This window comes from Populus nigra, chromosome 7 (genome assembly GCF_951802175.1).
Source record: "Populus nigra chromosome 7, ddPopNigr1.1, whole genome shotgun sequence".
Classification (NCBI taxonomy): Eukaryota; Viridiplantae; Streptophyta; class Magnoliopsida; order Malpighiales; family Salicaceae; genus Populus; species Populus nigra.
Window position 1 is genome coordinate 13,676,358 of NC_084858.1, and position 17,278 is coordinate 13,693,635.

Genomic DNA, 17,278 nt, shown 5'->3' on the forward strand with positions numbered 1-17,278 from the left:
TTATCTTTATCTTTTATGTGGGTTAGTAACCAAACATAAACTGAGAGATATTAAATTGCTTGAAAGATATGCTACCATCAAATATAGAATAAGCATCAAATATAGAATAAGCACAGAAAAACAGGGCTCAAATTAGATTCGATAACTACTCTTTTTTATCTATTATGAGGTATTTGGATTCAAATATCCATAAATTTATTATTTATATATTCAGACTCGAAGAGCCCGGTATTAATTGTTATTTATTGTTATTATCTCTCCGTGTCAGGAATGGATAATTTACACACCTACTGCGCTTTATAATTCAAAAACATCATGAATTAGTTTCTATCTTCAAAAAAAAATCCCAATTATTGTGTGTGTGTGAATCCTTGTTAATAAAATCTCTTATCATGCATTGTATCATATCTAGGTTATATAGGTTTTTTTAAAATTCAGATATTACCATCAATAGTTTTTTTTTAACAATAAAATAATATTATTTTAATAAAAATAATCCGCCAAGTTGATACAATATACATAGATTGACTTGATAACCTAATATTTTTTTTTCATGTTATTCCTACACAACTATGTTTATTTGTCACACTCTTTATTTTTTTAGAACATGTTTGGGAACGCGGTACAAATCGCGTTTCCAAAAAAGTTTTTTTTATTAAAATTTAATATGATTTGTATGTTTTGGATCGTTTTGATGTGCTGATGTCAAAAATAATTTTTAAAAAATAAAAAATATATTATTAGCATGCATTTCGATACAAAAAATTATTTAAAAAGCAATCATTACCACAATATCAAGCACTCCGATAAAAAAAAATGAATAAAAGGGATGAATTTAAAGATTTTGAAGACTTGGGAAACGTGGCACGTTCCAAGACATCTCATTTGGGAGAAAACCGGCCGGTTGTGCTGTTCCCGCCACAAACCCAGCAGTTATGTAACCGTTATTTTTGTAGGCGACCATAGAAATTAGAACCATAAAATAAATTCAATTTCTCTCTATCCCTCTCAGCAATCTCTTCAATGGCAGTTGAAACTCTTCTCTTCTTGCTGCTAGTTATCGCTTCAGTTTTCACAGAATCACAAAATTACCCTCGTGAGTATTCTGTCTTCCCCCTCTAATTTATGTCTCGAAAACATGTTCAAATTGTTATTTTCTAATTGTTTGCGTTAAATTGATGTTTGGTTGCCTAGAAAGAAAAATGGGACAAGTTAAAAGGTTTCAAGTATGATAAACTGCACAACCCTTGTTTGAGTTTTTTTTTTTTTTTAATAATTTTGGGTTCTTGAGTTAATGTGCCAAGTACAATCTCCATATGTCAAGATTCGGTGATCATCAAATAATTACGTTGTTGCTATGCTCCAAGGAGATATATTAGAGCAATAGTTTGATGAAACACGATGATGCTTGTGATTGATTTCTTGGTAAATGGTTGCCATTGTATTACTGGAGAAAATACTTTCTAATGCGAAACCTAATTGTTTTTTCAGGTGAAGGGCCTTTAGTAAGAACTGATTTAAGGCTTTCAAGACCTCTTATTGGAGAGGATGGAAGGATTTACATTTGTAGTGAAAAGACTTTGTATGCGTTTGAAAGTAATGGGTCTATTGCTTGGACCTCATATTTGAGTTATGCTTGCAATGCAAGCATGGCTCCAGTTCATGGAACTGTAGGAAAGGTAAGCAGTTTTCCTGAATTTTAGAGGGCATGTTTAGAAATCACAGATAAAACTTTGGTTGTTTTTAGGTTTCTGCCTATGATTGTTTTGTAGAGAGGTGCAACATAGACGCAATGTTTTAAAAGCCTTAGTGTTCTATGTCTGTTGATTTGTGAATTTTATTGGCAGCTATATTTGGTTGCAGAGAACAGAGTTTTGAGTATCAATTTTAGTGATGTTAGATCTTCTCCACCAGCAGTAGAAGTTTTCTTTGGCCCAGAAAAAGGTCAAGCAGGAGCAGGCGATATCATCGGGCTTGCAGCGAGTACATTGAGTTCGTCTGTATTTATCAATATTAAGAACCGAGGACTATTTGCTTATAAGATGCATGGGAAGCTACACTGGAGTGCTGGAGCTGTGCTTTACCAGTATGGATACAGTTTAGGTTGTAGAAAAGGTGTAAAAGATTGTTCTTTCAGTTCATCTCCCGTGGTTGATCGATGTGAGGCTAGTCTATATGTAAGGTTTAATACAGCTTTGAGCAACGTTTCTCCATAATGTTTGCACTGATAGTGCTTTGCTTCACAATGCTTACACTGATATATACTGCATGCTCTTGTTCAACATAACAATTTCCTTGCCGAAGTAACTTGCTAATTTTTCTAGCCGAATTGCATGTGAATGTTAAGTTTCAGGCTTCTTTGATTCCAAGCACTCTCCAAGCTTTCTTTCTTTCTTTCTTTCTTTTATAATGCATGAATCAGGATTAGTCCTTTTTGCGCACATCTTAAGCTTATGGACATGAATTTTGTTTTGCACTTGCAGATTTCAAATAATGCAGGAGAATTATATTCATTGTCTCTTCGTAGCCCTCACTTTAATTGGGTTCAGGATCTAAGCTCATTTGACAAAAACTTCACTGTTACACCTGGAAACAATGGCCGGTTGTATGTGACAGTACCCCCACTGTCACTTGTGTTGACTCTAGATGTCTTGAAGGGTAATATTTTGTGGCAGACGAGTATTGGACCGTTAGGTTCAGCAGAATGCGAACCGGTTGTGGACTCCAATGGTAAATCTGTAGTTTTCCTTTTTTCTCTTTACATAAAATTGAAGAGTTGTTCTAACTGTTATATCAGTCTTAATTTGAGATCAATTAGATGCCAAAATTGATCAAAAGCAGAGTTTATGCGCGGTGTGCCGACATATTTAAGGACTGATTGCTGCTAGATAAAGATCAGAATGACTTTGTGCCACAAATAGGTAAATATTATGGGGTTGGATTAGGCAGCAGTGGCAGGGGAAATACAAAGAAGTTAGTGATAGTGCTAATACAGGACAAGTTTAGATTAAAAATATTCGGTGTAAAGCCAGAAATTCCAGTTTCTTGGATCACATGCTGAAGCACTTTTATCATCCAAGTCTATCTACAGTTTCCTATTAACACATCCATTCTTTTGCTTCTGTCTGTTTTCTGTTCATTCTAAGACCTATTCACCTCCTAATATGAATTTGTGCCTCTTGGTGGTAAAAACATAGTCTTAGTTTCACTTAATCTGAGATAACGTTGGACATTCCAACATGAGTATCATGCTTCTGTTTTCAGTCATCAGTCGAGTGAATACCTTGAATATGATTGGTACACTGGTATCAAACAAATGTCTAGTTTGGATTCCAGTCATCAGTAATCCTCGGGGAAATTGATATGAACTTCGTCAAAATTTTGGACGGCTGTCATAACTGACAACATCAATTTGTTTGTTGCATAAATGCCATGACAGGTTGGGTATCTATCGGTTCACTGGATGGATTCCTGTACTCAATCTCACCAACCGGAGCCCTAAAGAAATACTCAAAAGCATCTGAACAAGATTATGTTATTCAAGTAAGCCCTCATTTAGATTGCTCCGGCAATGCTGTTTATATGTCCCAGACTGAGATGGAAGGAAAAGTTGTCCACACAGTTGGTGAATCTACTTGTGTCTCAGCAATGAAACCAAAAGGTGTACTGTTCACTATGTTGGTTCCTGCAACTGGTGTGATCCACTGGTCTGAAAGCTATCCTGGTAATTTTAGTCTTCATGTGGCATAATTTATTCCTGCTTCTTAGAATTTCATCTAGCTTCAATGTTATCTTATAATGATCTATTTCTTAGTAGCTCCAAATGCTTTTATATTTTGATTGTCAGGTAAAGTCTCATCCATGCTTTCTCAAAGTGATCTGAAAAACTTTGTACTGGATGAGGGACTTCTTCTTTCTTTTATAGCTGCTTCAAGTAAGTTTCTATTCACAGAGCATATGTGCCAATCTGATGGCCTTGTGAATATGTAATTAATCTGTTGTTTCAAAAGAAAAGGGAAATCCAGATCATCATTTTATTAACACTTTCTACAAGAACGTGTCACCCTTTTAAGAGAACTGAGCATCTGATGGTTTAAAGCCCACTTCTTGATCTTGTAGTCCACATCATTTTTCTATTTAATCCTAAAATCTGAAGTGTTTGTTTATGAGTGTTGTGACTGAAGTGGAACTAGTTACAAAATGTATATAGACATTTGCATAAAATAAGTTTTTTAAACTTGATAATAAGCTCTTATATGAGTCATGTCTCAGCTTTTGTGATTGTGAATGTTGCAGGGACTGGCAAACCACTGCCTTGCCGTAGCAAACGTAATTGTTCTTGCAACTCTCTTTTCAATTTTTATCATTCATGATGTGAATAGCATGTAATCTTTTATTTGTTTCCAGATCAGAAGCTTTTATCTACTTGCTCACAAGCAAGGCCCAGGCATCATAGTATCTACACAGGCAAGACGCAAATTCTTCCGAGTAGAAACACAACACTTGAAAAAAGCTAATATTACTCGTTCTTTCAGGTAATGAAAGGACAATACTTCTGTTCTTGTTACTTGAATCCATACTCTTGGTAATTTTAGCTGGACTTGTACGATTCTGCTGCATATTTTGGACGAAAAAGAAGCTTCAAGATCAAGGCTTGGGAAGTTTCCTTGAAAAGAGAGTAAGATCAATCACTCCCTTCTATCCTTTTCTGACTTCTTTCATGTTATTATGTTGTTGACCTTTTTTATTCCTATCAGCGTTCTCTCCAACTTAAGAAGAAAGAATTTGATAGGACAATCACGCAACTCGAGAAGAAGGCTGCAAACGAAGCAGTGGCTCATGAAGTCATTGAAGAAATAGGGGATTTGGTACGAGAAAGAGAGAGCATATCAAGGAAGCTCTCAACAACATACAGTTTAGGCAGGGATGGAAAGGGCTTGCGGTCAGAGTCTCTCCTTCCAGTATATGATGGGAAATCAAGGAGCTATTCTTTTCAAAGTGCAAGGAAAGAAAGCGTCACTATTTTTCACACACTAAGTAATACATCTTCTGGAGAAAGCAGCAAAGAGAAAGATTCCGACCGGGACTTTCACGAAGAGAACCAGTCCTCAGCTAAGGGAAAGGGAAAGGCAAGAGCACCTGTTGAAACAGAAAGTTCAAGTGATGATGATATCTTTGAGAAAGGCTACCATAGAAGTTCATCAGAGCCAACATCAAGCTCAAAAGGGTATGCCAATCAATTTTTTATGGAGCAAGAGCTGACAGAAGAGGAGTTGAATGATGAGGGGAAAGTGGTGGAATCAGCAACAGGCAGTGGCAGAACTAGAAGCATGTGGTTAAAGAGAAGAAAGACGTTGTCTTCAACTAACTAGATTGCAGACAGGTGTGCAATATGCCAACAGTGAAGTTTATACACGTGTAAGGCTAGACAGCCTTTGATAGTCCTGCAACATCTGTAGTGATTGTCTTCAGAGGTTAATGCAGACATGTTAAGCAAATTCGTGTTTATTGTAAGTGAGAATAGGTGAAATTAATGTTCACTTCAAGCTTGAAAACTGTTGGTTTTGATTTTGCTAGTCCAAGTGATTCGTCTTTCGCTCTTGAAAGAGCAGCTTATAGCTGCTGCACTTGCATATAAAGAGTTCTACGTTTTGAATTCTAGACCTCTTCCAACAGAGTCTTGGAGATCTTACTTTATGCCCATCAGGGCAGCTAAATCTTGAGATCTACTTGTAGGATCCTTTGCTAGGTTCCTTGCTTGCCTTCTCAACTCAGCAAACAGTCCTCCTTTACTTCTTTCTTGTTTCCATCAAAAGTTAGTCCTAAATCCTCTTTTTTATTTTAAATTCATCCTTGAAAGGACACAGAACAACTTCATTTCTTAAGTTGGACAGCAATGATGGATTCTAGTATTTAAGAAAAAATATATATATATATATAACAAAGGCATGCTGTTCATATCTGTCGGCTTCCTAATAATGCATCACAAGTCCATGCTACCACACAGCCAAAGATAGCAGCTACTTTGGATTTGGATTGGACTGAATAAAACTCCTACACAGAATTTTGAGTTAGATTGTAGGTAGGCTCGATTTTTTATTTCACTAATATTCTGTTTGGGAAAACATCTCCGATACTCTATAAGTACTTCGCGGTGTATATATGTTTTACTAGTTTAGTTATCTGTGTTATGTTATGGTTAGATCAATATTTTTTAAACAATGTGAAAGAAAATGTGCGGTTCATGTGAATTTATTTGGTATTGTTATTAAATTTGACTCGGTAGGTCAACTTTCGAACTTCTAAATCCAAATTCTTACCTGGTTTGAGCTTAAAACTAATTTGTATGAGAATTGTTTTGACATAACTTAATAGACTTAATAGGTCTGAAAGCAACATAAATAATTAATAAAGATCATTGTTTAGCTTAAAGATAAATTAAAGATATCACTTTTTTACTTAAATATTAAAATAATAATATATTAGGTCAACTTGAGTTTCATATCTTAACATTTTAAACTTACAACCCGAGTCATGAACTCCATCAGATTTAACAATTTTATTTTTAAAAAACTATTTTATACTTAATGATATAATAATAAATTTAGATACCCACAAAATTGAGTTTTAAAACTATTTTTTTTAGATTGCAATAATCTCATAAAAAATAAACTAAAACAAATTATGAAGATCAATTTAAAATCAATCAAATATTAAAGATAAAATTTAAAAGAAAATAAGACAAGGGATTCAATCATAGGAGAAAATTTGGAAGATGGATTTAAAAAAAAAAGAAAAAAAAGGTCTAACCCAATGAGTCAATCTTAAAACCATTCAACCTAACTCCTAGTCTAGCCTGGGTTTAAAATTTAATTTGCATAGGAGTTACCGTGATGTGACCTAATTAACTTTGTAGATTCAAAGACAACTTAGACAATGGATAAAAAATATGATTTGGCTTTTAAAAAAAATGTTAAAATGATATTTTTTTTTTAATATTGAGACAGTGATATATTAAATCGACTCGGGTTTCAAGCTTAACTTACTACACTCGTGATACAAATCGTGGGCTCTACTAAATTTAACAACTTTGTTTTTTTAACTATTTTTTTACTTAATAATATGATAGCAAAAATAGATGCTTATAAAATTAAGCATCAACTAAATATTGAATGTGTTACTTAAAACTGTGATAATATCATAAAAAATAAACTGAAAAAAATTATGAAAACTAATTTAAAATCAATATAATATTGAAGGATAAAATTTTAAAAAACAAACTAAAAGGAATTCAATAAAAATAAAAATAAGAGTAGCAAAAAAATGGTTCATATAAATAGTGAAAGAGATAGGTTCACCCCATTTTTTTTAGGAGGACAGGTAATATGATTTTCAAAACAAAAACAAACAACATATAAAAATAAAAATAGAGATCGCCTCTACTAATATGTATAATTGTTTATGGATTTATATAATTGTTTGTGGTAGTAATTTTTGTAGTATGTGCAATGGAGTGTGTTTTTGTAAAAAAATAATTTAATTAAAAATATATTAAAATGATAATATTTTACTGTTTTTTATATTAATATATCAAAATTATAGAAAACACTTAAAAAGCATCAGTTTAATACTTTTTAAGAGAAAAATAATTTGAAAAATAAGTTGAATAACATTACCAAGCAATGCTAAAATATATTTTTCCCTAAAACACTCATTTTTCATCTTTTTAGTATAGTAAAATAATCTAATTGCCACCATAATCAATAGAATATAAACTAGTTAAAAGGGGTATAAATGTATTTTCATTTAATCATGTACAATAAATTGATAGGTATGCCATTGAGATCAAAAAATTAAACCGTAGGTTCAAGGGTCTTTTAATCTTTTTATTTAGGTTTTTTTTTGTAATTATCAGGGTAATTAAGGATTTTTTTTTCTTTTAGCATCAATTAAATATTAATTAATTTGAAACAACTTCTAGTGTGTGCAGTGCACGCACCAAGGCGTGAGAGGCATGCACGCTTTTTGAGTGGCACATGAGATACCTTCCAGTAAAAAAAAATGCTATTCCACCTTGTTGTTGGATGAGTCACCACTTTCTCTTCCTCCCGATATGGCACTTGTAGGTAGCAATGGGATCGTTTGTCGTCGATTGACCTTTTTTTCTCTCTCTCTCTTATCCTGAAAAATATAGGTTGGTCCTGTTTGTTCTTGATATACCAACTTAGGTCCTTATTCTTTAGATTTTTAATTTTTATCATTGACTCTTTTGTTAAGGTTTTATTTATTTTCAATTCTAATTTGTCATATATAGTTTTTTTTTTCAATGTCATTCTATTTATTTTAATATCTAATTTTTTTCTTAGCGCTTTTCTAAAAAAATTTATTGTTTTTGACTTCATCATTCAATCCAAAATTTATTGTTTTTGACTTCATCATTCAATCCTCTCTCTCTTTTTTTTCTTGTTATTATTTTTTTCTTTTCAATTTAACCCTCCAATTAAAAAATTGTTCTTGCCCTCTGATTTATTTTTTATTTTTATTTTCACTCTTATTTTTTTAATTGCTATTTTTTATTTTAGATATTTTTGTGCATTTGATTTTTTTTTTCGATTTCATCCTCTTGCATTTGATTTGTTAGTGATTGAGTTTCATGGTTTTTTCATATATGTTTCTTTTGGTCTAGTGACCTAAGTCACAAGATTCTAAAGTTAATGTAGTTTAACATTCTTTTCCTTGTATTATTTTCTTTTTTGATTTTATCATTCAACATTAGTTTTTTTTTTAATAAATTGATTTTGTCATTTTCTTCAAATTTTTTATACCGAGTTATCTTGATCTCATAATTTAGGCCACATATTTTATGGGTTAAACCTGATTAGTTCGCCTCTTATTATCCAAGTTATATCTATCACGCTATCTAGAGTTGACTTGTGCTGAGTTTTTTTATTTTCTTTTTTTATCTAATTATATACTTCTAAAGGTTTTTTTTCCAAGTTGTTATGGTCTTTTTTTAAAAAAAAAAACTTGTTCATGTATTATCATTGTCAATTTCTTTATCATCTAATTAGAATAAAATTAATTTATTAAACTTGATTAGGATTGTAATTTGAGTCTTTTTTTTTAATTTCTTTAAAACATGTTTACGGAATTTTATATATATATATATATATATATATATATATTATGAGATGTGTTTGAGTCATGATTAGATAGGTTAATAAAAAAAAGATTTGTTCTTAGAAAAATCAAAATAAACTTTTTATATATATATATATAAAAAAAAAACTAGTTTTAAGATTGTCACAAGTTAATCCATGTTTTTAACTAGATTACAATAAATTAATTCTCTTTATTTTTTTATGAAACCTAACCCAGGTCTCAGGTTGAGCAACCATGCTGGTCCGGTTTCATAACACCGATCCAAACATGTGATTTCAGGAGTATTTAAAAGTATGATAATAGTTGATTTTCAAAGTATTTTTCACTCGAAAATATATTAAAAAAATATTTTTTTATTTAAAAAAATATTTTTGATATCAGTATATTAAAATGATCTAAAAATAAAAAATAATTAATTTAAATTATAGAAAAAAATAAAAATAAAATTTAAATTTTTTTAAAAAATATTTTTAAAACATAAAAACAAATGGTTTTTTTTTTTTTTTGGAAATCATAAAGTCCCTCGTCACGCGGACAGCTAGGATTTCACAAGAAGGCAACATCTTTCCCGAATACCAGAAAATAAAAAGCCTAATATACACCGCGTTGCAGCATACCATCGTCTCTCTCTATATCCCTCTCCGTGTCAAATAATTAGGTAATAGAAGAGGAAAAAAAAAAGGCCGCTCATTTCGTAGAAACCGAAAATTAAAAAATAAAATCAAAAACAGATCCAAAAAATTGGGTAGCCTCAGCTTCTGCCTTCTTCTGTTAAGTTATGCGCTCGTGTGTGCAAGTGTAACTGTAACTATAACTGAACCAAACCTCACTTCCAAAACCCTAACACTCTCTCTCTCTCTCTCACTGTATTTTCTGATTGGTTTCTGAGAAAATTCAGGTAAATCATAAGAAAACAACTATTACTCCCTCTCTCTCTCTCTCTCTCTCTCTCTCTCCAGCCTGTTTTTCTCTATTTTTCCTCTTGTTCTTAAATTTGCGAGTTAATTTCTTGTTAAGATGGTTAATTTGACTGAGTTATAGTTTGTTTGACATTAATTATTGAGTTCATTGGAGCATTGTTGTTTATGTTGTAGAAATTAGAAATTTATTGATTGGTAACTGCAAGTATTTATTTTCTTTTAGTGACTATAGTTTTTTTATAAATTTAGTGACTATAGTTTTTTATAAATTTAGTGACTAATGCTATTTTTTTAGCTACTGGAATCAAGAATTCTTTTTTTTTAATTGGTAAATTTTAGACTATTATTGGCTTAGATTAGTTGAGATGAACCATTTTTGGTGTTTATTTGTTTTCCGTTTCCAAATCTTCCGGCTTTACTGCGGTTTCTTTGTTTTGTTTTGTTGTTTTAGATTCAATTGTTATTTTATATAGTGCAAATACAAGACTGATATTTATTGATATAAATATTAATATGTGCTTCTGTGAATACTCAATTAGGGTTTCATTCTTAATTTCTTTTCAGTTAAAAGTCAAATAATGAGTCTTTTTATTGCAAGAGTTTGTTACACAGGCACACACACAGAGGCATAGGTGATAGATATTGGTTTTCATTTTAAGTAAATAGGTTTTGTCTCATGCAGGATATTTGTGGAGATTTGGTCTGTGGATTTGCTAGAAGTGAAGCTGCTTTTAAATTCAAGTATGGGGACTGGGAATGATGAGCTTTTGAAATCTGATTTAGGGCTAAGTGATTCTCACTCCCAACTAGGTAGTAATGAGACTAAAGAAAGTAAGGATGACGAGGAGAGTGTGGAGCTCAATGAAGATGCTGTTGGAAATGATGAACGAATGAAAAATGGGGAGAGTGTGGAGCTCAATGAAGGTGCTGTTGGAAACAATGAAGGTACAAAAAATGGGGAGGGTTTTGAGCTCAATGTAGGTGTTATTGGAAATGATGAAGTTATAGTCGATCCAGGGTATTCTGCGCTTAAAGTAGGTAATACTGGAACTGAAGAAGCTGCAACAGATCAGAGTAATTTGGTGCTTGAGGAACGTGGCATTGGATCTGAAGAAGTCCACTTTGCAGTGGAAACAGAAGTTGACATGGATTTGGTTGATTCACCTGTTAGGCAAGTGAATATTGAAGTTGTTGATGCTGATATAGTTTCTAAGAAACCAAATATTTCAAGCATCACAGGGAATGTTGAGGATTGTTTCCTTGATACACAAAATAAAAGTCTTATCCAGCAAGAGAAGGTTGATGGCAGTCGTATCCTTTCTTAACCTCTGATAACTTAATCCTTTTATTTGTATTTTATCCAACTCAACTCTAGATGGACCCATTAGTTTTGAGGACCATAATTCCAGAAAAAAACTTATCTTCCAGAATTATATGCTGCAAATAACCTTAATAATTGAAAGTCAATGTGAGGAATGTTATATCCATGAAAATCACTTTTACAGTTGCAGTTTAATCTGATTGCTCCCTTTTTGGTCATGTTTTCCCTAATCCAATATGCCAGATGTATCAGGTGTTAAGAGAAAAAGGATAACATATAATGAAGAGCAACCTTCAGTGCATGTCATGTATAACTCCTTAACAAGGTCAGGGTGGAAGTGTTCATAATAACTTTGCAAATTCAAGAATTTAAAACTTTATGTTTAGATTTCTTGTTGAATAGCTGTGACTGTTATCATTCTGGAATTATTGGAGCCATTATGTCATATTATTAGAGTTAGCTTGGATTCTCATTTGTTGAATTCCTTGGTGATTGTTTTGCTCTTCCCAGAGCTAGCAAGAAAAAGCTTGAGGAACTGTTACAACAGTGGTCAGAGTGGCATGCTCAACAGAACTCTTCGTCTCGTGTAAGGCTTGATATTCTCTGCTATTTAAAATTGCGGTAATATGTAAAATTTCACCTTTTTATCTTTTCTAGTTTAGGTGGCTTGGTTTGGCTTGACCACTGAAAAGTTAGGAAAGTATTTCCACCACATGATCCAGAGTGGACTGGTAGAAAATCTAGTGTAAATATTCTTACATTTCCATTAGAAAGAGAATTTTTCAGATATCCTATTGTGAATGCTGACAATCTGTTGCTATTTTCTCTGATGCTTCATATTCTTTATCAAACCAATGACTTATCTAAACTACGTATCTCATTCTTTCAGGATTCTGACGAGATGCTACAATCTGGTGAAGACACTTACTTTCCCGCTTTACGTATTGGCATGGTGAAGTCCTCTGCAGTGGTAATTTCCTTCTTCTTTTTTTTCCTTTGATCCTGCATGCATATAGTTTTTAAGTTAAAGGACTAGCCAAGTATTAATCATGAAGAACTTTTTGTTCTCGCAACATTAGATGCTTCAGGATGTATTTTCTGTGATGCAATTAACCCGTTGCATTATTAATAAAGCTAGTTGGATTACAACTATATACCTTTGTTAAAGGAAAAAATATAGCAAAGATATTTTCCATCATAAATTTTCTAGTTTCATTTTCTTGTGAATGGGATTCTGTTTTGGTATATGGCCTGAACCCTGGTCGAGCTCTTTGTTGAAGGACCTTAAAAAAATAAAAGAAAGGCCCTTCAATTTTGATATGGAATCCTAAAGTTTGGAAGTGGATAATGTGGTTCTTAGATAATCTCTGGCATGTGTTACTGCACCTTCAATGCACTGGTGTGCAATTATTTGAGCTATTTCTTAATTCTAAAATCTAAAAGGCACATATTGAGCTTGTTTATATTCTAAACAATGACCACAGAGCTTTCGTAGTGTAAGATTTTAATAGGCATATATTAGCCAACCATGCTCTACTTGGAACACTGTTATCACTCTGTAGGTAATTTCATTATCCATTACCATGGAAAATTACATGCACGAAAGTACAAATATTTTCTGTTCGAGTTCCCAGTTTTTATACAATTTGTAATTGTGGGATTTTTCTTCTTTTCTTTATGGGGTTTGGAGTTTACTTTACACTTCTCAAGCCATTTTTACCTGAAAATTTTCACTCATGACTGCACTCCACTCATTGTAGAGCAGATGTGAAGGCCACGCCATCATAGTACAATGATATTCTTTCTTTTTTGAATTTATATTCTCTAAAAGAGATTAAAAGTTAGGATTGCATGGCTTTTCTGTTTCAACCGTTTTTCATTTGATGTTTTTTATGTGTAGACCTTCTGGATTGAAAACCAAACAAGGAAACAGCAGGACAATGCCATAATTCCTCTGCAAAGTAATTATGTGCCTTTGTATGATCGTGGATATGCATTGGGTTTGACTTCAGCAGATGGTCCAATTAACATCGAAAGGTAAACGATCTTGACTCATGTACCATTCACAAATTTCATGTTTTGAATATATAACCTTTTTGGTTTGTGTCCGACATGCTCATAAGTTGCTCAAAACTTGTTGATTGCTATGTATGTTGAAAAACTTGGGATATTAGCATTCGTGATGATTTTTTGATTGTGATAGGGGCATTGTATGTCATGGGTTGGCAAAATATAATGTATTGGAGAGTAGTTAACCACAAGGGATATCCATGTGGATGCGTGTTTATCACCGAGAATCACTATAACCTTGTTTTTCATTTCCATTGGCAACTTGGAATGTGTAACTAATTACAGACTTTAATGAAAAGAGGATCTGAGAAAGATCATTAGAAACTCAAGTTTGTTCAACCCATTAGAATAGTTGCTGCATTCATATCCTTCATCTATATAACAAGGATCTTGCATTTTGCATCAGATAATAATCCATTGATGATTTTATGGGGCCAATTTTCCTGGTGCAAACCTGTCAAGACATAGTAATTCATTAATTATAATTCTATTCTTCTGTCAGTTTTCTGATTCAACCAGTGATTCTTCTTATATTATATATTTATTTTATGAGGGTTCCTGCACATTGTTTATCATATATTAGCTATTGCCTTCCATTTCTATAGAGGCTTGGAGATAGTAGGTGATGCTGCACGTTGTTATAACTGTGCTTCGTACAACCACTCTTTGAAGGAATGCCCTAAGCCTCGTGATAATGCTGCTGTTAATAATGCTCGCAAACAACACAAGTTCAAGCGAAATCAGAATTCTAGTTCCCGCAATCCAACACGCTATTATCAGAGCTCTTCAGGTGGAAAGTATGATGGTTTGAAGCCAGGTTCTCTTGACACTGAAACACGAAAACTTTTAGGTCTTGGGGTAAGAGCTTACTACATCGTATCATTAGTTTCTCCTATCACACATGAACCCCCCCCCCCCCTGTTTCTACTGACTAGAGCCTTGTTGGCTCAAATACAGTAGCAAGTACAGGAGTGCACAATGCATGGATTAGACAGTGTGATGGATCTCCAGCTGAAGAGTATTGACACTTTGTTCATGAGATTTGTTTTTCCCTTTTTTTGGAATTTGTTATGCAGGAACTTGATCCTCCACCATGGCTTAACAGAATGCAAGAGCTGGGATACCCGCCAGGATATCTAGGTAATGCAGTCCATTTCACCTCTTTGTCGGATATTGCTCTGTTGATTTTGGTTTCCTTCTACATTGTCTGGTATTCTTCTTTATGTTTGGATTTGTCATTTTTTTGCCAATTTGCTCACCAGGAAAATGTGGTCCTTTATAGAATTTGAATAAGGTATTCAAGGATCATGACATAAATTCTCTCCTGTTGCCCTTGGTTGTTGCATGGATTGGAGGCCTAGTTTCATTTAATTTATGTTAGTGGATTTGTAAATGTAGAGTGACCGACTTTGTTTGGTAAATGTCATCTAAGCTAGTGTGGTTGGAGGCCAGCAAGGATAAGAAAAGCTAATGTAGCCCAAAGAAAATTACGATTCCAAATTCTTGCAAATATTTTGCACTTCATAGCTCAAATAAGCTTTAGCTGACCTCAGCTAGTTTTTGGATTGAGGCTTCGTTGTAGCTGTTGTATAGTTCACCTAAGCTGATAGGCTGATGCTAGTGCACAGTGAGTACCAAATTTACCTAAGGTCAGAGAAAGCTATCACTATCCATCTTCTTGCTCTTTGGAGATTTTGGTCCGACAAGTACCTGAATTTTCAATGGAGGCAATAACCATATTCCGAGCCAATTAAATTTAATGTCTCTGCTACTGTAAATGTAGATCAAAACTTTGTTTTCCCTGAACTTGAGGCCATGCATATTAAAGGCAGTTAGGACTCCAGTAGAGATTATTGAGCATGTTAGAAATGATGCTTGAGGTAATCACCTCCCACATACAAGAAGAGACTACTGAGCATCATGATAATTCCAGGTTATGCTATTAACTACATTTGCGGTTTTGTTTCCATTTGATAAGCTACAAATTGCCCCATGTTATTGGTGGTGAAGGTTGTTTTGTTGTCATTGTCGCTGCCATCCCCAATAACTGAAGTCATTGTTTTTGGCAGCTTTTATTTATTCACAAGTATTTTTGCCATCATAATCTCTTTATGCTCGTATTGCAGATCCCGATGACGAGGACCAGCCATCAGGGATCACAATATTTGCCGATGGGGATGTCAATGAGGAACAGGAAGATGGGGAGATTACGGAAACAGACCCTCCTCCTGAACCACAGAGGAAAATGTCAGTTGAATTTCCTGGAATAAATGCGGCAATCCCAGAAAATGCAGATCAAAGACTCTGGGAAGTTGGGCCTACAAGTTCTGATCCATGGAGGCACCGATCGCAGCATAGATTGAAATATTCTTCAGAAGCTACAGGTAGATGGCATCATCACGAGCAAAGACAGTATAGGGATGATGGGCCTCCAGGTGTTGATTCGGTGTTAAGCCCATCCATGTCTAGTTACCCTCCAAGGTATGGTCATTATGATTCTAGTTACAGTTCTGACAGCCCAAGAGATCTGACCCCTGCCTTTGGGAGGTCCAATTCTGATAGAGGAAGGAGCTCTTTGGTACATGAAGATTTTGTAAGCCATGGTTCCACATCAAACTCATCCTTAAGAAAACGTTCTTCGCCACAGGATATCGGCTCAGCGAGGTACAGGACTGATAACAGCCCGGATGACTATGACACGGATTATTCATATCGGGATTATTCATTCGATCGCCATCGCCATCGTAGCAGGCGGTAAAGGGGTAGTAGACGTGATTGTAACAAGGTAGCCTGGATGCGATATTCCTTGTAAAATACCAGCTTCCGTTTCCCTTTAGTCCTTGACTGGAGATACACATTCGATTTCTTTCTCCAGGAGAGGGTTGTATAGCACAGTACTAGCTGGTCCTAACTAGCTTAGATGTTTTCTGCAATATTCCTCCGGTGGGAGTTTGTTTAGTTATTTTGGTATCCATCTTTGTTGCTTCATACAAATTGCAGATTGTGTTTATCAGGAATCTCTGGAGGATCTCTTGGATTTGTGTTGGGTTTCATTATGTAATGAAACAGCAGCACTAAGAGAAATTTGACAAGAAGCTCTACATAGGGAATAGACTCAAAAGTAGCTGTATTATGCCTAACCGTGTAATGCCCAACAAAGGGAACCTGATATAACCAAGGAAAAAGATGGCAGTTGAATGATGTGTGAGACTACATCTTCCTCAATCTGCTTGCAGATCTATATATAGACAAATATGTCAAATGAAGAATGGTTCTCTTTAATGGATTGCAAGCCATGAAAATATTCCAAACCTGGCCACTTCATACTTTAACACAGATCATCAAGCAAGCTCCAATCATCACAGGATATGCAATGGTAGGCTTAAACAACAGAGAATTCACCACCTGGTTCATGGGTTCTACATCATAAAATTAAGCTTTCATGTTATTAAGCTTTGGAACTCCATCATGTAGAACTTGATCAACCAAAATGCCTACATTATTCACCCATTAATCTTCCAAAAATTTATCAACTATCCTTCCCCGGCCATCCACAACTCACTCTTTATAAGAAAACCTTCCGCCAAATATTGGAAATGGATTCTTTTCTCTTTGGAACCAAACCCAACTGACTAAAAGTCATTATATCATCTTCTAAAAAAATTTAAGAAATCAGCTTGGGTCATTAATCCCTAGATAATCTTTAATGACACAAGTCCTTCAGTTCATCAAGTGCACTCTTATGTACTCTATTGTATCCCCCCAACAAAACTTTGATGCACTTTGTCAATAGCCTCGCGCACAC

The 17,278-nt window shown here is 34.0% G+C and overlaps 2 protein-coding genes across 2 annotated transcripts; both read left to right on the forward strand.

Annotated features, from left to right (window-relative positions):
- The first annotated feature begins 1,270 nt into the window (after positions 1–1,270).
- LOC133700077 (protein GAMETE EXPRESSED 3) lies at positions 1,271–5,555 on the forward strand. The gene is made up of 8 exons (XM_062123640.1): positions 1,271–1,679; positions 1,848–2,177; positions 2,484–2,730; positions 3,440–3,724; positions 3,848–3,978; positions 4,297–4,329; positions 4,514–4,678; positions 4,758–5,555. The coding sequence occupies exons 1-8, from the start codon at positions 1,467–1,469 to the stop codon at positions 5,370–5,372; spliced, it is 2,019 nt and encodes a 672-aa protein (XP_061979624.1). The 5' UTR covers positions 1,271–1,466; the 3' UTR covers positions 5,373–5,555.
- Positions 5,556–9,817: 4,262 nt separating this feature from the next.
- LOC133699236 (uncharacterized) lies at positions 9,818–16,435 on the forward strand. The gene is made up of 9 exons (XM_062122405.1): positions 9,818–10,060; positions 10,765–11,393; positions 11,647–11,728; positions 11,914–11,989; positions 12,293–12,373; positions 13,304–13,440; positions 14,079–14,331; positions 14,550–14,613; positions 15,600–16,435. The coding sequence occupies exons 2-9, from the start codon at positions 10,826–10,828 to the stop codon at positions 16,229–16,231; spliced, it is 1,893 nt and encodes a 630-aa protein (XP_061978389.1). The 5' UTR covers positions 9,818–10,060; positions 10,765–10,825; the 3' UTR covers positions 16,232–16,435.
- Positions 16,436–17,278: the final 843 nt, after the last annotated feature.

What these genes read in the sequence shown, in the direction of transcription:
- LOC133700077 (XM_062123640.1), top strand. Translation starts at nt 1,467, where the DNA reads ATGCGAAACCTAATTGTTTTTTCAGGTGAAGGGCCTTTAGTAAGAACT. An exon ending in TGTGCCAATCTGATGGCCTT is followed by an intron (nt 3,979 to 4,296) that starts GTGAATATGTAA and finishes TGAATGTTGCAG; the next exon opens with GGACTGGCAAACCACTGCCT. An exon ending in ACTGCCTTGCCGTAGCAAAC is followed by an intron (nt 4,330 to 4,513) that starts GTAATTGTTCTT and finishes ACTTGAAAAAAG; the next exon opens with CTAATATTACTCGTTCTTTC.
- LOC133699236 (XM_062122405.1), top strand. Translation starts at nt 10,826, where the DNA reads ATGGGGACTGGGAATGATGAGCTTTTGAAATCTGATTTAGGGCTAAGT. An exon ending in AGAGAAGGTTGATGGCAGTC is followed by an intron (nt 11,394 to 11,646) that starts GTATCCTTTCTT and finishes CCAATATGCCAG; the next exon opens with ATGTATCAGGTGTTAAGAGA. An exon ending in GGTCCAATTAACATCGAAAG is followed by an intron (nt 13,441 to 14,078) that starts GTAAACGATCTT and finishes CCATTTCTATAG; the next exon opens with AGGCTTGGAGATAGTAGGTG.